The 22,708-nt window shown below is 35.1% G+C and overlaps 3 protein-coding genes across 3 annotated transcripts; 2 read left to right on the top strand and 1 right to left on the bottom strand.

Annotated features, from left to right (window-relative positions):
* Positions 1 to 1,890: 1,890 nt before the first annotated feature.
* On the bottom strand, positions 1,891 to 5,822 carry BRL2 (BRI1-like 2). Its single transcript, XM_012990672.2, has one exon. It carries the CDS (start codon positions 5,516 to 5,518, stop codon positions 2,081 to 2,083), a length of 3,438 nt encoding a protein of 1,145 aa, XP_012846126.2. The 5' UTR covers positions 5,519 to 5,822; the 3' UTR covers positions 1,891 to 2,080.
* An 8,242-nt stretch (positions 5,823 to 14,064) lies between these two features.
* On the top strand, positions 14,065 to 17,572 carry ANN5 (annexin 5). The gene is made up of 6 exons (XM_012990668.2): positions 14,065 to 14,402; positions 15,023 to 15,168; positions 15,292 to 15,510; positions 16,451 to 16,666; positions 16,751 to 16,840; positions 17,112 to 17,572. Exons 1-6 carry the CDS (start codon positions 14,327 to 14,329, stop codon positions 17,316 to 17,318), a joined length of 954 nt encoding a protein of 317 aa, XP_012846122.1. The 5' UTR covers positions 14,065 to 14,326; the 3' UTR covers positions 17,319 to 17,572.
* Positions 17,573 to 20,534: 2,962 nt separating this feature from the next.
* Positions 20,535 to 22,184, top strand: LOC105966047 (uncharacterized). Its single transcript, XM_012990588.2, has one exon. It carries the CDS (start codon positions 20,667 to 20,669, stop codon positions 22,182 to 22,184), a length of 1,518 nt encoding a protein of 505 aa, XP_012846042.2. The 5' UTR covers positions 20,535 to 20,666.
* The last annotated feature ends 524 nt before the right edge of the window (positions 22,185 to 22,708 follow it).

Here is a 22,708-nt window from a genome sequence, read left to right as displayed (position 1 = left end):
TTTTTTTTTTTTTTTTTTGATTTTTGATCTTGAACAAATTAAAAATAAGATTTATTTGTATTTGAGTATTATTTGTGGATAAGAGTATATTTGTCATCTTTGGTCTTGATGTAATAAAATTAGATTAATTTACGGGCTTGAACTAATAAACTCATTTATGTGGTTTTGAACTAATAAAAAAATGGGCTTGCATATAACTGCCGCCTTATTCAATTCATGGTGCATTGCGAATAATTTATTGTGTTTTGAGGGTGCAAAGTGTTGTTATTATTTTTTCAAGGTGCAAAGTGCCAAAAGACTCCATTTCAAGGGTGCAAAGTGGAATTAAGCCTGAATATTTAGGGGAAATTCATTTTAGTACAAAGACTTTGGCCGACTTATCAAATTATCCCACCAGCTTCTAGAAATTATAAATTTGACCAACATTTTTTTTATTTAGTTAAAGCCTTAAAGGTATAAAAGACCTTCAAGAAGAAGATGAATGAAAGAAGAAACTATAAATTATGTTGTTTGGTTAGGAAACTGTAGATTCTCCTCAGAACGGCCACAATCTTTTCAAGAAACAGAGCTTATGATTTTGATGTTACTAAAATATATAGCACGGAAACTTCAACTTTTAATGTTTTCGCATTTTGAACTTGTTTTGTATCGGACAGTCGAGAACACTTGTCAGACACCTTATGGACCATTTTGCAATTTCTAAAAAGTTAAAAATGTTTAAATAGCAAAATTTTCAAATATTTTTTATGTTTCCATAATTATTTACGCAATTTAATGGTCAATTGCAAATTGATAGTTGATAGAATAATAAATTTATTTTGAATATCTTTATATGAAAATATATATAAAAAAAATTATATAAATAAAAACTTATATATATTTATATATTATAAATATACCCCTATAATTTTAATATTCACATGTTTTTCCAAATTTTCCGTATCCCCATTTTTGGGTTATGTGGTTTCCATTCATATTATGGTTTTGGCATCTCACCGTTTCCGTATCTGTGTCACATACTTACAGCACATAGTATCATAGGCCATTTAAATTCATTAAATACTTCCGAGACAAAAAAAGTTATAAATAAATAAAAGGCTGCGGCTATATGCAATACTCATTCCACTTGTGCAAGACCAAATTAAAGAAAGATTCCAAAAGATTCTATTTTATTAAGATGGAATGACAAGTATGCCCATAAATTAAATTGGCTTTTTTTTCTCATGTAAGACCAAATGCAAATAATGAGAAAAAAACAAAAATCGACACCAAGGTGTCGAAAAATTATGCTACAAATCGACACTTAAGCGTCGAATTTCATAGGTAAAAATCGACATTGACATGTCGAATTTATAGCACAAATTCAAATGTCGAATTTTATACCCCAAAATCGACATCTAAATGTCGAATTTTATACCTCAAAATCGACATCTACATGTCGATTTTTACCTGTAAAATTCGACCTGTACATGTCGAATTCGTTTGCGCGAGATTTTTTTTCGAAAATCGATATTCTAGCTAAATAACCCATAAATGCATACATTCTTGGGTTCTTCCATCGTATAATCTTCTATTTTGATGTCTTCTGACTCCGTACTTGCCATATTTGTAAGATTTGTTGAGTTTTGATGATTTTGAATTTCAAGGTTTTGTGGGTTAATGGAGGAGGGAGGAGAAAGGTCTTGTGGGTTTTGGAAGATGGAGAAGATGAGAGTTGGTCTTGTGGTTTTGTGGTCTTGTGATAGGGTTTTTTGTGTTTTTGAATTTTTTGTCTTGCATATTTGAAATTTTTTTATTTTTTTAATAAATAAGGGTATTATAGTATTTGTACATTGAAAATTTTAATTTAGTCTTGCACAAGTGAAATTAGTCTTGCATATAGCCGCAGCCTAAATAAAATCATTCAAACAGTGCATCAAATATTACACCTTACCATTTAACAATCCAAAAATCAACAAAAATAAAATAAAATAATATCAATAATAATAAACACAGACAACACCACCATCACATTCCATTTCATAAAAGTGTACACATTTCACTAATCAATACAATGCAACAGAGGATGCAACATTTTTTTTCAACCACTACTACCTCCTCCTCCACCACCACCACCACCGCCGCCACCGCCGCCGCCACCAAGCTCCCTCAACATCGCCACCACCTGCAACATACTAGGCCGTTTCGACGGAAAATCGTCGACGCACTGCAACGTAATCTCCAAGTACCTCACCATCTCCTTCACCTCCTCCACCTCATCCACATCACTACCAACACCCTTCCTCACCTCAACCAACTCCACATCAATTACCTCCGTACCCCTCCCTTCCCTCACCTTACCCTTCACCCACCCCACCAAATTTGTGTCCCCGAAATCCTCCTTATCCGTCGGCCTCTTCCCCGTCACAAGCTCCAATAGTATCACCCCGAACGAATAAACATCCCCCTTAGCCGTACATCTAAAGCTCTGGTAATACTCCGGGGGTACATACCCCGGAGTGCCAGCCAGCGTGCTGACACTCAGATGAGTGTCGAGCGCGCTGATAAGCCTCGCCATTCCGAAATCCGACACCCTTGCCTCCATTTCGTTATCAAGCAATACATTGCTCGATTTCATGTCTCGATGGATAATGTGAGGGATGCAATTGTGGTGGAGGAAGCATAGCCCTTTGGCCGCACCCCTAGCTATCTTCTTCCTCTCCTCCCAACTCAAGATTCGTCTGTCTTTACCCCTTTGTCTACCGTGTAGCATTTCTTCTAAACTCCCGTATTCCATGAACTCGTAAACTAGAAGCCTCTCCTCGCCGATTTTGCAGTATCCTAATAAAGGGACGAGATTCTTGTGCTTGATCTTGCCAAGTGTCTCCATCTCGGCCATAAACTCGCGATCGCCCTGACAGCTCAGACGAATGAGTTTCTTGATCGCCACAGAGGATCCGTCCCTCAGTGTGGCCTTGAAGACCTCCCCAAATCCGCCCGAGCCGATCATGCTGGCGGCGGAGAAGCCGTTTGTCGCCTCTATCAATTGAGAGAACTTCAATTTCCTTAGTTGCCGTTGGAAAGTGGCTACGTTGATGCTCAGAGGCTCTTTCTCCTTCTCAATTTTCCACGTCGTGGCCGCTTGTGACGCTTTTAAGCTGCTGAGCATTTTGGCCCCCTCGGCCTCTCGTCTTCGTGCGCGCATTGCTATGGCCCACACGATTAGAATGCAGACCGAAGCTACGGAGATGAGTATGCCCATTACTATACTATTAGCCCACGAAGCTGCGGACGCAGCTTTCTGGACTTGTTTATCGCCAGACGAGCTTTGTTGGTTGTCGTTGTACTGGCACTCCGCCAACGGAACACCACATAGACCCGGGTTATTGGCGAACTGAGTCGCCGGGAGCGTGCTGAGCTGTCCTCTTGACGGAATCTCGCCGGTGAGTTCGTTATACGAGAGATCGATCTGAACAAGGAACGACAGCATGGAGAATGAATCCGGGATGTGCCCCTGTAGTCTGTTGTGGGATGCGTCGAAAACTCCGAGGTTTTTAAGCTGTCCTAAAGCCGCCGGAATCTCGCCGGAGAGCTGGTTGTGGGAGAGGACAAGAACTTGCAGGGCAATCATCTCGCCGAAACCGTCGGGGATTTTGCCGCGGAGCTGATTGTAGGAAAGGTCGAGGTACTCTAGGGTTTGGTACCGGGTGAAGAGGCTGAGAACCGGGCCGGAGTACATCCGTGTGAAGTCGCAGCTCCGCAGCGACGGCACCTGCAGCAGCCTCTCCGGCCGGATTCCGGCGAACTCGAGCAACCCGCCGACGCCCCTGCACGAGTTGCCGACGTTCCGGACGAACACCAGCGTGTTGCCGGAGAGGATTCCGGTCAGCGCCTTCGCTCCGATCTGCCGCCCCAGCCGCGGCGGGATCTCGCCGCTGAGCTGGTTGCTGTTTATGTCCAGCCAAACCAAGCTGGTGCAGCCGGCCAACTCCTTCGGAATCTCCCCGCTCAAGGTATTGTTCCCTAGTTGCAGAACCGCCAGCCTCGTCAGCAGCCCGAATTCCGCCGGAATCTCGCCGCCGATCCGGTTGCTGGTGAGCGAAATCCACTCTATGTTCCCACAATTGAAAAGCTCCGTCGGGATTCCACCGCTCAAACGGTTGTTGTTCAGTATCAGATTTTTCAGTTTCTTGCACTTCCCCAACTCCGCCGGAATATTCCCTTCCAGCCCATTGTACCACGCTATTAGCTGCTCGAGATTCCCAAGATTCCCAAGCTCAACCGGAATCGAACCGTTGAGATAATTAATGCTGAAATCGATAATCCTCATCTCCGAACAGAGAGATAACTGCGGCGGGATTTGTCCGGAAAGAGCGTTATCCGGTGCTCGCAGCTCTTCGAGCAACACCGCCCCGGGACATATATCTGGTGGAATATTCCCCGAAAGCATATTAGAACTAAAATCGACTACCTTCAGTTTCTTGCAGAACGAAATCGAAGACGGAAGCCCACCCGAAATCCGATTGCTGCTTAGTAGAAGCTTCTCCAAAGACGATAAGCTCGAAAGAATCGAATCAGGAAAAGGGCCCGTTAAATTATTGCTCGACAAATCAAGAATTTGGAGCCAAGAACACGAAGAAAACGAAATGGGAATCGTGCCCGTAATGTTGTTTTTCGATAATTTGAGTTCCACGAGTGAGCCACACACATTGCCCAATTCGGAGGGGATCCAACCGGTGAGATGGTTTTGAGAAAGATCCAATCTTTGCAAGCTTTTAAGTTCACCGAAAGCCACTGGAATTTCGCCGGAGAGAGAATTTTCCGGCATAATTAATTCGTTGAGGCTCGTGCAGTTTGAGAAAGACGGTGGTAAAGATCCGGTGATTTGATTCCCCGACCAATCGAGTCGCGACAAAGAACTGCACTTTTCGATTCTTAAATCCGATATCGAACCGGTTATATTGTTGTAAGAGAGATCGAGATACTTCAACTTATCGATGTTGAGAAAAAGATTTTCCGGTAAAAAACCGGTTATGTTGTTGAACGCAAGATTGACGTATTCGAGATTCGGGCAATTGGAGAATAAACTCTCCGGGATTTGACCTAAAAGACCCGAGAAAGAGAGCTCGAGTTGCTTTATGCTATAAGGGATTTGGAGTAAAGAAGTGGTGGCGTTTATAGTGAACGAATTTGCGGAGAGATTTAGGGAGTTTAGCATGTCCATTGAAGAGAAGGGTGCGAAAGAGATCGAATGGGAGACGAGATTTGATTGGGCGAGATCGAGGGATGTTACTCTTCTAATGTTGTTGGTGGTGGTGGTGGTGCAGGTGATGCCGTGCCACGTGCATGGATCTTTGCCCGGCCGCCAGTCGGATAAGGCTCCGTTTGGATCGTTTTGAATCATTTTCTTGAATGATAAAAGGGCGTACGCGTCGGTTTTTATGGAATTCTTTCCTTGTTCGATGGAGAAAACGTGGTCGAGAGAGGTTGTTGATAGTAATATTAGAGTAATATGGAGAAGTGCCATCTTTATCTCCATTGCAGGAGAAGAGAGAAGATGAACTCAAGGAGGGATTTGTTTGTGTGTGTTGTGTGTGTAAAAGATGGAATGAGAGAGAAAGTAAGGGGAGAGAGAAAGAGAGTGGTGAAAATGATGAGAATTTTGCTTTTGTGCAAAGGAGAGTGAGAGTGTGAGCTTTAGGAAGAAAAGTTTTGTTCCTAGAGAGATTGCAATATATGTTTGTATATTGAGAAAAAGGAGGGAAAGTGGGATGGTGGAATGAATGGGAATATTTAAAGTTTGGGGGGGTTAAAAGTGAAAGAAAATAATAAATTACATCTCGCTTGAATCTTTCTCCAATTTTTCACTTGTGCGTTTAAAAGTTGAAAGTAGTGTTTTTAAATTTAACTGTAAAAGGTACTTCGTGTAATCTCCAAATATCAAAAAATCCCTGTAATAAATAAACTATCAAAAGTCCCCTATGAAATTTAGTCAAAGGCAGAAACCCTCTTGGTTAACTTTCGTGTGACTCACTCGCCGGATGCACGACTGGTAGTTGTTTTTTGAACGTGAAATGACAAAATTGACTCTCACAATGTATTTATATGTTCTTTTTAATTTGATTGTTCAAGAATTTAAAATATTTTTAAAAAATAATAAACAATTAAATTGAAAAAATATTAAAAATTTGTTAATCAAATTAAGCATAGGTTTTTTTAAGTACAACATAAAAAAATACGTAATAATGGAATTTAAGTTTTGTTTTAATGTAGGGATGATTTAAAATATATACATAAATTATCTGATAACAAAAATAGAATAATAACTAAGATATAAATAAAATAAAATAAAATAATTAAAATGTTTAAAAAATATAAGAATTTATTTTGTAAAATCCGGGGGTACTTGTGTTTTTTTATATCAAGTCAACACTCAAATGAATAATGGGCTGAATATGCTATATAAATAATTGCATAGGGGGGTTTTGCTAGTTTATTTATCACAGAGAGGTTTTTGCTATTTGAAGATTGCACAGGGGTATTTTTTACAGTTTACTCTTAATGAATAATTATTTCTTCATAATCACATAATAAAATTCGAAAATGAGGGGATCCAACAATATTAAAAATTCATCCTTGATCTCATCTTAATAGACTTGGAGAGTGTTTGGCTAAGCCTATTAGCTGTTAAAGGGAATTTATAAGATATTTAAGAGCTTATAAGCTTTTCCAAAAATCTTTTTTTTTTTTTTTAAATTTAAGCTAATAGAAAACATAATAGTTTATCAGTTCTTAAAATATCTTATCATACCCACGAATCTTTCAATTATTTAAAATAAGTTTAGTTCAACAGATCCTTAATTAGTTTGATGATTAATTCTCACCATTTGTTCATAACCTGATTAACACTTAAATATCAAGTTATCAAACAAAAAAATAAATTCCATTCACATATATACATATATATATATATATATATATATATATATATATATATATATATATATAGGAGAAAAGAATAAGAATATAGGAGAGCAAATATGTTAATAAAGATAATGATGTTTAAAGCAAATCTTATGGACAAACGATAGACATGAGAGTTGGTCAAAGAAGAAGAAGGCCCACCACCAAAGACTAAGGTTTGTTTTTCATATCAAACTTTTTGCCGATGAAAAAAAATAATAATAAAAATAAAAGAAATAAATAAAGATTTCTAGTGTTTGATCCCAGAGAGTCAGTTTCTGTCAAGAAGCGTGAGAATGTTCCCTCCAATTAGGAATAGAGAGAGAGAGAGAGAGAAAAATCTGTGCTGATGTCAGTTCAGTTACTTTTGGGTTTATACTACGCTATATCGATTTTGTCTAGATCAATAGTAAAAATTCATTCGATATTACCGGGTGCAGGGGCGGATCCATGTGGAGACTCGGGTTTTTTTTTTTTTTTTTTTTTTTTTCTATTAATTTATAAACTTTGGTTCCTCCGAAATTTGAATTTTGTACACTTAAGCACATAAACTGATAAACATATTTGTATTCACAACCACATTTTAGCCCTTCCACCAAAAAACTCCTAAGTCCGTCCGTGATCTGGTGTACCATAAAAATAACTGTGATTTTTGTGGCCGAATCAAAGTTAATTTTCATTTCTTCATTATTCGGCAATAAATGTGCACACGGTTATAAAATCATATAGATTGATGATGCTAATTACTTAGATCATCTGGGGTAGTGTGGTAAACGAGCTAGGAGAGCAAAGCGGATCAGTAGCTTGCCAATTTGATGATCCTGAGATTCCTGCGAAATTAACACACGTGAACTAAGCCGGGGGTTGATCCGGCGGAAACCCCTCCGATGCTCAAGTCAGATGTACGGATCGTGGAGATGGTAGAGAGAATAAGCACTCTAGAATACTTGTGAATGATAGAACGTACCTTAAGAAATGAGTTCAAACCTTTATTTATACCAGCTTGATTGGGCTGAAGTTTTTCTAGTTGAGATTGTCGGACCAAAACCTTATTTAAAGGTGATTGGGCCTCGGTAGTAGTGGTCTTCAATATTGGGCTCGTGACCCAGTAAATAAAAAAATTGTAGGCCTATGGAATTGGCTCAATTAGGCATATCATAGATACATCGAATAATTCTACACTTTTAATCTACACATAATACCAACACACTGACGTCTATATAGATGTTTGGTGCAAAGTCACTCGGAATTTTTCACCAACTGTAGCATCTCATTGACCGTAAAAAATAGCCTTTGATCGATGATTGTCGATTAATATATTAATAACATTAGATTATAGGGTTGATGTGAAGTGAAAAAGAAAAAAAATTGGCCTACAAGAAAAAGAAAAGGAATTAAAAAAGAAAAATCATCAATGAGCTATGGTGTTTAAAGCTTAAGGGGTTGATGATGATGCTCTATTTTTAATTCCACCAACTAATTTTCTACCCCCTTTTGATCATGCTCACCACCCTCTACTTCATAACTTTTATTTATTTATTTTTTCCCCTCAATTTTATAATTTTATATTAATACTATATAAATATACATACTTTCTGTATATATCTATATATAGAGACTTTTTATTGTATTCAAAACCCAAACTGGATCACAATTCACAACACTAAAGTACAACCTTTTTAACTGGTTACTGCCCCCACCAGTTTTCTTGGTAGATATATAAATGTACATATATCAATTTTCAATGTTATCTACTATATATAATATATATATATATATATATATATATATATATATATATATATATATATATATATATATATATATATATATATATGAGCCGGTTCATAACTAAAAGTGTAGGGAGGAAGGTATAATGAAAGAAGAGTTTAAAAATTAAATGTTGTTTGCCAATATTATAGTGAAGAGTGAAGACTTTTGTGGACTATATATCACTATAGCACCTAAAACCACATTCCAGTTTTCACCCCTCAAGTTTGCATCGATTTCACATTTGGTCCCCAATGTTCATGAAAAACACATTTGATCCCTCATATTTCAATAATTTAACACTTTTGGTCATTTCCGTCAATTTACCGTTAGGTAGTTTTGAGCACATTTTGTTATTACTAATGGATAATTGACGGAAATGATGACTAAAATTGTTGAACTTTTAAAAATGAGGGGCCAAATGTGAAATCGGCACAAATTTGAGGGATGAAATTTGTATTTGACCCCTTTCTATTTATTTATATTTGCAAAATATTTGGAAGTCTTATTTTAGAAGATATTTGGGAAAATGAGGGGAAAACCCCTCATTATATAAAATTACAAAGTTTAGGTCCATTTTTTCCGGTTATATATGTATACAAGCCCATGTAATATTCCATGAATTGGTTGAACCCCCTCACATGTTTTTCATTCCCTTTTTGCCCATTTCTATATATCACGCAAGTAACGAATCAATTAAGATATGCCTCTATTTGTAATTATAGTCGAAGGGACTGACGTTGTCTTGATAACATCTTTGTTGCGGATGTCGATTATTGCCTTTTTTCCGTAGCTTCACGGCTATATCGTTCAGATTCCAGCGTTGAAACCTTGGGAACTCGTTTTTTCTTGCCGGCCTGACAAAGGTTGTGTGCTCACAAATCAAAAAATGAGTATAAAACAAGAATGCAAGTATGGTTGATTAATATGCGGTTGATCAAGAAGTTAGTTCATGGTTTGGCTATAAAAAATGCAATTATAGTTGATTAATATACAATTGATCAATATACAGTTGATTAATATACATAAATGCAATTATACAGTTGATTAATATATATACAAGAATGCAAGTATACAATATTACAATATAATTGATTAAAACAAAAAAAGCAGGTATACAAATTGTTTTTGCAAAAAAATTGTAATTATTGGAAGCATCGAATGCGATTCTCCTACAACAATTGTCAATCTTTGACTTTCTTCTATTAATTAGACTTCATATCTTTGGATATTTATTCATATATAAATGAAAAAAATAGAGTATGTATTTTTACTTTCAAGAATTAATGATTAAACGAATAATTATCTCAATACTATATATATGCAGAACTTTGTTTCACTAATTTCCTCATAATTAATCATATGATAATATATCAAGAAAGCAATCCTATTTTTCACGCCAATAATTATTGGATGAGTCAAACAAACTTTTATGAATTACTCCATATTTTCAAGTGGTCAAAATTCCTCCTAGACAAAATGACACAACATATCAAACTTTGGACTTTGTCCAATAATTGCACGCCTTGAAATTTTGAAGTTCTTAATTATATAAAATTATATTGAGAAAAATGAAAATGAATTTGAAAATGTAACCAATTGAACACTCTAGGCTCTAGCCTCTTAAGTAAAAAGGGAGTGTTTTTGGTATGTACATAATTGTTGGTGGGGTTTTCGATGTAAAAAAAAAAAAGCATTTTATCGTTTGAAAAATGAAGACCTAATTTGTATCATAAAATCATAATTTTGTTTTTGGCACGCCTTAGGATCGATGTGACATTCATTTCACTTCCCACTATCAATTTTTTTGGAGTATCCAAATGATTGGCTATGACCACCCATTAATCAATTAAATTCCTATTTTCTTTGTCAATTATATATATCTAATATATATTTCAAATTTAGTCTATGTAATTTCCTTTTTCTATTTTATCTATTTTTTTTTCACTGCAGTACGGGCATAAACTCGAAAACATCTATCGGACACCTTATGAACCATTTTGCAATTTCTAAAAGTTAGAAACATGTCTGAATTGTCAATTTTCAAATACTTTTGTTGTTTGCCAAATTATTTAAATGATTTAGTGATGAACTGAAAATTGCTAGTTGATATTAAAATTTAGGGTAAATTACAACCACCCCCTGAGGTGTGGTCAAATTACGAAAATCCCTTCCTGTTGGGGCAATTACAACCACTCTTCAACTATAAATCTTCTTACACGTCCACCCTTGCGGTTTCAAATTTAGTGGAATCTTCTAAATTATATGAAATATTCTCAATTTTGAACCCGTTTTATCTCATTCGAGCTCCGCATTTTGAAGCTAGATGATCATAAGATGTGTTTTTTGGCTTGTATATATCAGATTGTGGTGCATTAGAAACTGTACTTTTGCACAAAACGAGTTCAAACTAGAGAACATTCCACTGAATGTAGATGATCATGGTGAATTTGGCACCATAAGGGTGGAGATGTAAGAAGATTCATTGTTGAGGGGGTAGATGTAATTATCCAAACATGAGGGATTTTTTCGTAATTTGATCATATATATATATATATATATATAATTAAATAAAAACTTATATATGTTTATGTAGAAAATATATAGATTATCCCTATACTTTTAATATTTACACGTTTTTCTCAAGTTCTCGTATCTCCATTTTCGGAACATGCCATTTTTCCATATCACTGTTTCCGTGTCCGTGCTACATATATAATTCAATTTTCTTTATTTATTTTAAGTAGAAAGCTAAGTCAAATGAAAGTTTTTCTTTATGTATTTTAGAGAAACCAGAATTAATATTTTAACTAAAAAAATTCAAAATAACACACTTCAGTATGAAATTCAATTTTAGTAATAAAAAAAGCTGAATCAATAGATGTGAGTAGGGGTGTGAACGAGCCGAGCTCGTCTCTTTTGGCTGGCTCGAGCTCGAGCTCGAGTCTATTTTATCGAGCTCGAGCTCGAGTCTATTTTGTCGAGCTCGAATCTATTTTGTCGAGCTCGAGCTCGTCGAGTTCTTCTTTTTTTGGCTCGAGCTCGAGCTCGTGTTAATTTTGTCGAGCTCGAGCTCGAGCCCAATCTCTTTTTTTTTTTTTTTTTTTTAATATTTTTTAATTATTATTTTATTATTAAAAATTATTTTAAAAAAATACAAAATAAAAACTAAATTGTGATTATATATATTTTTTAATATTTGTATTTATTTCTATAATATTTTATATTATTATACATTATTTAAATAAAAATAACATATAAAAAATAAAAAATAATAAAAAATAATAATAAATCCGGCTCGCGAGCTGATGAACAACTAAAATCCGGCTCAAGCTCGGCTCTTCAGAAAGCTCGAGCTCGAAAACCTCGAGCTCGCGAGCTCGAGCTCGAGCTCGAAAACCTCGAGTCCGAGTTCGAGCTTTTTACGAGCCGGCTCGTCGAGCTCACGAGTCGGCTCAGCTCGTTTACCACCCCTAGATGTGAGTGTGTGATGATTTGCCCACATGGCAATATCATAAATTTAAATTAAATTGTTTAATTCAAAATAAATTGGGACTTAAACTAATTGAGGAGCCCAAACTAGATATGATCATATTTATGGCTTCTATGGGCTTTCAACTTTAAGCATCGTCTAAAAAATAACGGAGGCCCAATTATCCAAGATATATTAGTATGCCCATATAATATACAATATGCTTTCAATAAAGCAAATTACGAAAAACTCCCTGAGGCCAATGTAAATTACAAAAAAATTCCCCATATTTACGTAATTATGAAAACTCCTTTAAAATATATGTTGTCATCTTACATAGCCTCTCTGCTATTACTATTAACAGAATCTTTTTTATTCTATGGAATATTACGCTAAAAATGTCATTTTTACCCCTTTAACACGTGTCATTACTATACAGAGAAGGTAATTGTAAGCATATTAATTACCTTTAGGGTAAATTTTAATATATTTAGAAGCTTAATTATTTTTTATTTTAAAACTTTTATGTATTTCTTCATTTTATAATTATCAAAAATAATGAAAAATATATAAAAATATCTTGTAACATCAAAAGTTTTTATTTATATAGTAGTTTTTTGTTTACATTATTTTTAAAAATTATTCAACAAACTCAATTTATGTTTACAAATATTTTTATTATTTAAAAATTAATCTGCCTTGAAACTCTAACGAGAAAGATAATATGAGAATAATTTTATTTCGAGGAATCAAGATCACTCACTTGAGACGATCAATTTGAGATTTTCATAAATGTCCTTCAAAAGCTTTTGATCTATTAACTCCAATTATAACTACAAAATATTCATGTCCGGTACACCGTACCGTACCGAATATCGAAATATTTAATAACTAGTATTTATTTATTTTCTTTTATTTAAATTCTTTAAAGTTACAATAAATTATAAATACTTTTAAATTAATGATTGTTTTCATTATGTACAAATTAACCTCTAATCACTTTTTATTTTAGGGTCGATTATTAAATCTTGAATGTCAAACTCAAGAAATAATTAGTTTAACTATATATTTTTACCAAAATATATTTTTGGTTTCACCGATGTAGAACCTAATTAATTCCATAAAAACCTTTAGGCTAATCAAACTATCGGAACTTTAATTTACTAAAATTCCGATACAGTATTATCGAATATAATTTAAAAAAAATTCGAACTCAAGTTAAATAAGATAATATTTTTTGGGTAAATTACAACTACTCCTAAGGTATGGTTAAATTACGAAAATCTCTATCTTGTTTAGATAATTACAACCACCCCCTCAACTCCTCAAATTTAGTGGAATCTTCGATATTATATGGAATATTATCACTTTTATACCCGTTTTATCTCATTCGAACTCTACATTTTGAAGCAATATGGTCATAATATTAATATGTGTTTTTTGGCTTGTATATATATATATATATATATATATATATATATATATATATATCAGATTGTGGTGTATCAGAAACTATATATTTACACAAAACAAGTACAAACTAGAACACATTCCACGAAATCTAGATGATTATGTTGAATTTGACACTATAAGGGTGGAGGTATAAGAAACAAACATAGTTGAGGGGTAGATGTAATTATCCAAACAAGAAGGGTGTGTTTGTAAATTGACCATACCTCAAGGGTGTGTTTGTAATTTACCTTATTTTTTTCAACTACTAAATACTAATTAAACCACTCCTTGGCCCACGTTATCCAAACTTTTGAAACATGTGATAAAACGCGGTACAATTTTGTTACCCAAATTTGAACGCGTGTTTTGACGCGTCGAATTGTTAAAAAAAAGAAAAGAAAACGTGTTCCACGCGGAACAATTTTATAGTCAAGACAGCAGCCACTTGGTTGACTCGTCAATAATTTTCCAAGTAGTACATTCCGCTACGGAAGCTGTACGCTAACTACTCCACGCACTTTCCCTTATATAAATGGTACTCTTCGGCCATTGGTTGTTCACCCATACATTCACAGTACCTTTGATCGATTGAGCTAAATAGCTAATTTCCTCTGCAATTTTCTACGAAGAATTCTAGAGAGAGAAATTCTAGAGAGAGAAACAGAAACAGAAACAGAACCAGAACCAGCCATGGCGACCTTGACCTTTCCTCCGCTGCTTACTTCGCCTCGCGATGATGCTACGCATCTCTACAAAGCTTTCAAAGGTTTTTTTTTTTTTTTAATAAATTATTATCTTCTGTTTTTGGCTCGTTTTATAGTTTGTGTGATGTAATTTTGAACTCTTTTCGGTTGGATTGATATGTTTGAAGCAAATTAGGTTAGTTGATTTCTCGTTTGTAATGTGATTTATATTTTATTATTTTCAGTGATTGGAGGAGCCTGCCTGCACCAAATTCCCCATTTGCTTATATTATATTGTGTAGAAAGAAATCAATTTTTTTTCGCCTGTTAATTATTTAATTACATGAGGGGATTTGGTGCAAAGGTTTTGCATTTCTGTTAATATGGGTGATTTATGCATGGAATCCCCTTCTCTAATTAACTGTTATAATTAATTTATTAATGAAATAAGGGTTTCCGTACAAGGAAAAAAATAAACAATTGGGGGATTTTACTTGATAATTAAAACACGAGGGGGGTTGGTGCATATTTTTTTAATACATGGTTTTTTTTTTTAATTAGATACCGCTTGCAAATAAAGCAACTAGTGAAACACTATTTTTTGTCAATACATTCTAACGAGCAAGCATTGTAAATTCGTATAATGTTTATTTGAGCTGAAAATCGCATACTATTACTTCTTACTATTAATTGCATTGTTTAGGTTTCGGTTGCGATACGGCAGCAGTAGTTAATATCCTTGCCCATAGGGATGCAACGCAGCGTGCACTTATCGAGCACGAGTACAGAGCTATGTACTCTGAAGAACTTTCTAAACGCCTTGCTTCGGAACTTCGTGGTGATATCGAGGTACTGAGAAAGAATCATCCAATATTATATTATTTTCTCGATACTTTTAACTAAAAGATTGTGCTTTCAGATTTCTTTATAAACGACTTCTTTATAATTTGTGTTTTATTAATGATTTTTCAGAGGGCGATCTTACTTTGGATGCCTGATCCTGCTGTAAGGGACGCGACAATAGTAAGGAAAGCGTTGACTGGTGATGTCGTTAATCTGAAAGTTGCTACTGAAGTAATATGCTCTCGTACTTCGACACAAGTGCAGCACTTGAAACAAATTTACCATGCTCGGTTTCATTCTTACCTTGAGCGTGATATTGAGTCTCAAGCATCTGGCGATCTCCAAAAGGTAATCTCTCTCTCTCTCTAGAATCATTTACACCGATGTTATATATCTATTTGTACCAGTGTGAAAGAAAGATATTTGGACCATGTCAAGTAGCATAGATGGCAACTTGCATGCCTCACGTAGAAGTTTTATGATTAGTTATGTGGCTTTGAATGTGATCTCCATACTGATTAAAACATTTTTTTGGGGTTACCAATACATATTGTATGTATCCTTTTAGGCCTCGTTTGGTTGGGGAAATTAGCCATTATTAACTAAATAATTGGACTTTGTTTGATGTCCCTAATAACTTGCCGGGTTGACCCGCAAATATTATGTTATCATGCCTTATCTTGCCTTCTAGGCATGTTTTTTTCTTGGACCTTCCAAAGGTCCAATAATACAATGGGGTTTCATTAGATTATTTAATCTTATCTTGGCAACTAAACGAGGCCTAAGTGTTAATGACACTCATCCTTCATCTTTATATTTTTTTCTTTTTCCTTGTTGAAGAAAACCCTTTATTTGGTTTACTGATACATATTATTATTTATCTCCTTTAATTCGAGTGGAGTTTTAAGATTACGATATGTTTTTGTGGACCCCAACTCATTAATAACGTTGCTTATTTTGCCCAAGTACCTTTTTCCCATACGAGTTGCTTATATGAAAGCATTCAGAACATAGTGGAATCTGATTTATTAAACAAAGTAACTGAAGAAAATTGGTATATTTGATTGTGAAGGTGGTATGAAATTATAGAATCATCTATGTGCTCAAGGCAAAACGAAAAACAGTCTCTTCTCGGGCAAAAAATGGTGTAACTGCAGGAATATAAATATATCACAGCAAGAACTTTATTCGAATCATTCTTGTGACTTGTGTATATAAATTTAAATAACTACAGCATAATTATGTCTAACTGTGTTTTGATCTATTTCAATGGTCTTCAATTTTGCAGTTGTTACTTGCCTGTGTTAGCGCAATTCGGTACGAAGGTCCAGAGGTTGACAGGGCAATGGCAGAGCATGATGCTAAATCTCTTTACAAAGCTGGGGAAAAGAAGCTAGGAACCGACGAGAAGATTTTCATACGCATCTTTTCTGAAAGAAGTCGTGCACATTTGGCTTTTGTTTCTTCTGCTTATCATAACATGTACGGGAACTCGCTGAAAAAGGTGAAAAAAGCTTTTCATTTAAACAACATTATATCCTTAAGATTTGCTTTCCGTTTGTTGGCTAAATAGACATCTTTTTTGCAGGCCATAAAAAAAGAGACCTCCGGGAACTTTGAGTTTGCACTCCGAACCATATTGCAGTGTGCTGAAAACCCTGCAGTATACTTTGCTAAGGTAAACGACGTTTTATCTTAAGAATACACAAGTCAAATTCCCCTTCTATTTCAATCTCCTGAATCATTATTATATTGCTTATCCTGTATGTGTTCAACGAGTTTCTGGTTATAAAGGTTCCGATTTTCTGCTTTGACTAGTACTCTTCATGGTTTTGATCACACTCGAAACACGTTGAAATACACTATTCTTGCAAAATGATTTGGAATATAACTCCATCGATACACGCTTACATTTACTGACCCTGTATTTCATTTCGAAATGATTTAAGGTGCTGCATAAGTCAATGAAGGGAGCTGGAACTGACGATTCAACACTTACGAGAGTGATAGTAACAAGAACCGAGATCGATATGCAGTACATAAAAGCAGAGTACCAAAGGAAGCATGGCAAAACGCTGAATGATGTCGTTCATTCCGAAACTTCAAGTCATTTCAGGGCATTTCTTCTCGCTCTTTTAGGTCCAGCTCATCGCTAGTTGTCCGAAAAAGAATCAAGCTCCTCAATAAAAAAATAAAATAAAGGCTATCCTTTGTTCTTCAAGTTTCTGCTTTCTTCTTCTGTATATGTAGTAGTGTATTTTGTTACTTCCACGTGGGAATGTAGTAAAACGTGTGCAGCGTGGTTTTGGATTGCATGTATGTTTTGTTATTACTTCCTAAAGAATATTGTGTAGATCTGTCTGAAGTTGTGGATTGTGAAAAAAAGTTTAATGAAGTACGTTTTAGTGAATTTTGATTACTTGAGTAGTTTTAATATTACACTCTCTTCACCTTAGCTCCTCCTACACCGCCGTCAAGGAGTCTGTACATCAAAACACTTTCACCGCTGTCTTGCCACGACCGACGTATTGTGTGACAGAGGTTCTCCCATCCGTTTGATAATATACGCTTTAATATTTTAATTAACTATAGTCGATTAATAAATCAACTACACAAACAACATTGTCGATTTACATTTAGTTTAATGCAGGATTTCGAAAAAAAACATAACGTAATCCAGAATTTTGCGAAAAAAACATAAGAAAAGGATTATCATTAATTATTTTCATGGAGCAAACCTATCCCAATGCAGTTTTAAAAGGGGTTTTCACTAATTATCCCAAGCATGGAGAATTTGCCGTAATTTGTCCTTCAAATTCAAATAAGGACAAATTTGATATGAGTAAATAAGGGGAAGACGATCCCAACTCCATGGACATGATTTTCGAGTTGCCGAAAGTGATGTTGCACATAATACCGTATTTCCTCTCCTAAGAAGATGCTGTCCGAACATCAGCCTTGTCCAAATCATGGCGTAATATTTGGTGTACTCGCCCCAATCTCGATTTTTTGGAGGACTCCTTCAAAGGAAGCAAAGAAGAATTTTTATCACTGTGGGAAATACTTTGCAGCTGTACAGTGATCAAAGGATGTCCTTAAAGTAAAAGTTTTGTACAGTCCTTCATCAAATACTTATCGGGCCAAGGGATAGGGACCCCGGGGGCGAGTGATTTTGCTTTTTGGTGCAAAATATAGGGACCTGAGCTAAATTTAATTCCGTAACTTTCGTCTCAATCTATACTTTCCGACGAGATATTATGTCATGTAAGCGTGATTAAAAAAAAGGGTTGAATACAAATTGCACCCCTGTACTATCACCAGTGTCACATGTACCCCCTGTACTACAAAATGCGACAAAGTGACCCCCCCAATTTAACGGTGGACCTTCAAACCTCTGACACTGTTAGTTTATGTGGTGTAGTTACCTTTTTATCTTTACATTTATATGATATAAATAAACACTTTTTAACTTTTTTATTTGGCCAATTATTTTATTTTATTATGTAGCACTCCGGTTGTATTGAAAAGTGGTTCTAGAAAAATATGCTACGTAGTGTTTGGACGTGAAAAATAAAATTCATGAATTTTGAGAATTAGAATTACGGGAAGCATTTTCAATCAAAAATTTTTGAGCTGAAAATGAAATTATAAAATTTCAGAAATTTAAAAAGAATTTAAAAATATTATCCAGAATAAAATAGTTTCATAAATTTTGGGTGAATTTTTAGGCTGGGAACAAAATTGCAAAATTTTATAAATGTAAAAGGAAATTATAAACAATTTTCAGAATATAATTTTTTGTCAGAAAATTTGTGTGAAATTTTTGCGTTGTGAATAATAAAATCAGGGAAGAAACATGAAAAAAATGTGAGTAAATTGAGTACAAGAAATAAAGAAATAAAGATATTCACTTTTATATACAACCAGAGAGGTATTTTCATCCGAAATTGTCCAATATCAAGTGCAATAGACAATGACCTTTGTAAACGAACGGCAAATACCCCACTCTCACTTCACCAAACAATTTCAAAACACAAAATTAGGGATTTTAGTCCGAAAATTGTGAGAAACTTCCATTGTTTCTTCGATTTAAAAACTATCCTGGTGTTTCCCGTCACAAGGGTTAAAAAATCATGAGAGAAGGAACACAAAATAGGACGCATGTAATGTATGGTTTCAATTCAAACAATTTGGAATTTTGGGAGAGAAGAACCCTAATTTTTCAATCCTAATGTGTAATCCGTGGGTTACATGACTAGGGCTTTGGCTTGGGTATGACAAAGCAGTATATATACCTGAAATGACGACAATTCCGTGAGTGGACGGACTTTTGCCAGTTCTGGTAACAAATAGGCCGGAAGTTTGACTTCGGGGCAAAGTGCAAAAAAAATATATTTTACAGGGGATGTCTTTGTTTTTTTTTTTTTTTTTTTTTTTTAATTTCTAGGGGGCAAAGTGCAATTTTTCCTTTATTTATTTATCATACAAAATACAAATATACTAGAAATTTAAGATTATGAACTAACAACTATAATATACCATCAACTTGTGATATATTGATTTTTAGTTTTTAATTCGAATATCGCAAGAAATTAATATACAGTAGAACCTCGATAAATTAATACCCGATAAATTAATAACCTCGCTTAAATAATAAATTTTCCCGGTCCCGACTCGGGGACAACGTGCTAAATTAATAATTCGCTAAATTTATAAGATAATACACATTCGGAAATTTTAAGAAGCCCCATATAATATATAAATTAATAATGCATAAAAATAATTATGAAATTACATGGTACAATACATATTTTATAGATCTACGAAGGCTCAAAAAATATATTTTAATTGTTGCTTGTTTCTTGATAAAGTTCACATTACCATCAATCTCATCCCTCAATATGGTTAGAATTTTTTGTATAGTTTTCTCATAACCAACAGAAAATTGTTCAATACCATTGTTGCTTTAAGAGTTTCGGTTCGCGAAACAGGCTCTATAGTGTATTGAACTAATGGTACAACGAATAATATACTGTAGAGATGACCCAAATTAATAATTATTAATTAATAAAATGTATTTACTGAAAATAATAATAAAAATAATTTCATAAATTAATAAGTTATTAATTAATATATAAATTAATAATTATTAATTTATCGATAAGTTAATATTTCGCTAAATTAATGAAATTTTGATGGTCCCAACCGTATTAATTTATAGATGTTTAACTGTAGAAGGCATTGTGCCATGAGAAGTATAATTAAAAGGTGGATTTTGCCAATTTTGAAATATTAGGGTGCAAAGCGCAACAAGGGATAATTTTGGGGTGCAAAGAGCAATTCACTTGTTGTAAGCAGTAGAAATTAATTTGGATTCTAATTCGATTCCATCTAGGCATTCAGCACAACCTTTATTTAGCAAACCCTTACAGAAAAAGTGTAATCAATCTGCAACCTCGTCCAGAACAAAATTATTAGGGTTTAGGGTTTATTAGATTAGAGGCATGAAGAAGGCGAAAGGCGAAGAGGGTTCGATCTCGATGGACATGATATCCGAATTGCCGAAAGACATCTTGCAGAAAATATTGTCTCTCCTCTCCCAAAAAGATGCTGTTCGAACCTCTGCATTGTCCAAATCATGGCGTTACGTTTGGTGCACGCGCCCCAATCTTGATTTCTCCGACGACACCTTCGTAGGAAGCGTAAAGGAATTTCAAACCGCCGTCGACAACGCTTTACAGCGATACCGCGATCAAAGCCTGTGCTTGGAGGAGTTTCGTCTCTCTATATGGCTAGACGGTTACCTGAGTCGCGAATCGGTTTCGCTCCTCGATAAATGGATCCCGTTATTCAGAAACATGGGCGTCAAGGACTTTCAGCTCTCTGTTATTTCCGGCCGTCAGGTTGAATACGTTACAAGTCTGCCCGACGTAGTACTAGAAGCCGAATCTCTCAAATATTTGTACGTGAGGAGATTCGGTTTGTCCCCCGGCAATACGATACTCTTCAAGCGTATAAAAATAATCCATCTCGACGAATGCCGCATTGACGGAGACATGCTTGATAAGATAATCTCGAGCTGCCTTTTGATTGAATCTATGCATCTCGAAAGATGTCGAGGCTTAGCAGATGTTAAGGTCAACGGTCTTCGTAATCTCAAGGACTTCTACTATGAAGAATTCGAAGAGAAAAGGCATCATCCGAGCATCGAAATTGATTATCCTTTGTCTCTCGAAACCGTCAATATTATTTACGGCGACATGGTTTGGTTCCGCAATGCGGATTTTTGTATGCTCGATCGTTTATATCTACACGGAGTGAGTTCTTCGTTTGAGCACTTCTCGACGTGCGAGTTTCCGATTCTCAAATCCTTGTTTATTATTTCTTGCAGCGGCCTCGAAGAATCTTCCAATCTATATATCAATGCCCCAAACATACTCTATTTTGAATACAATTCCGACCGATGGTCAACACTTTCCATCTCTTTCGCAACAACTTCCAACGAGTGGGATTCGCATGTAACCCTACCCTATTGGCCTTCTTCTTCGGATAAACTCGTAAGCATAAGTCAACTCCTCAACTCGTTGAGCCAATCTAAAATATTTCTGACGATTTCAAGATGTGCTTTAGAGCTTCCGTGCCTCTCTGATGTACCGTACAATGGTTGTAATAAACCGGTTGCAGTGGAGGGATTGAAGTTGAAATTTGAGGTATATTCCTTTTCGTCCCGTGTGCGCAGTATTTTTCAGTCTTGTCGTCCGAGAAAGATTTATGTGTACTTTGTGTGCAAATGGGATTTGGTGTATTTGTGGGAGAGTGTATTAATGCAGGGAGAAAGTGGAAACCAAGATCAGCTCAGAGAGCAGTGGCATCGAGATTTGGAGGAAGTAAGAGTCGAAATTTACGACGATTGTAATAATGGATGGCATCCGATAACTCTGTCGTCAGGTTCGGAGTTTCCCGAATGTCGTGAGTGGGAAAATATTTCTCCTCGTTTTTCGTTGAAATGGAGAGAAGCTTAGTTCCTGATCTGACCTCTTTCAGTCTTTCTGTGTTTTTGGTTTGAGTTGTAATTTGAATGCTTTTATATTAAAGTTATTAGGCTTTATTTCAAGTATTTTTACGTGATATATTCACATAAGGAGCAAGAAGTGTGCATATATATGGAGTATATACCTCAGTCATCGTAATCTTTGGTAGAACATATATATTTTTCAGATAACTTAATACGATTTAGTTGAAGTATACTTTTTTTTTTTGTTCTTTTAGTTTTTTGTAAGATAATGTTTTTAGGAGAAAAAAGTTGATACGTTGATGAGATGTATTTTTAGTTTTGCACTTTATAGTTTCGGAAAGATTAATGAATAAAAAAATTGATTTGACATTTGATATTCTAAAAAATACCACTAAGAATATTAAATTACATTTACTAGCTTAAAAATTTCATCGAGGCTGCATCACGCATGATCGTGTTTCGAGGGTGGAAAGTGTTAAAAATATTTTTTTTGAGTGTGCAAAGTGCCAAAAAACTATATTCCAATGGTGC

This window comes from Erythranthe guttata, chromosome 5, assembly GCF_056151865.1.
Source record: "Erythranthe guttata isolate IM_541 chromosome 5, IM_541, whole genome shotgun sequence".
In the NCBI taxonomy this organism is placed as follows: Eukaryota; Viridiplantae; Streptophyta; class Magnoliopsida; order Lamiales; family Phrymaceae; genus Erythranthe; species Erythranthe guttata.
The sequence above is the reverse complement of the archived record's forward strand: the minus strand, read 5'-3'. Positions and strand labels throughout refer to the sequence as shown.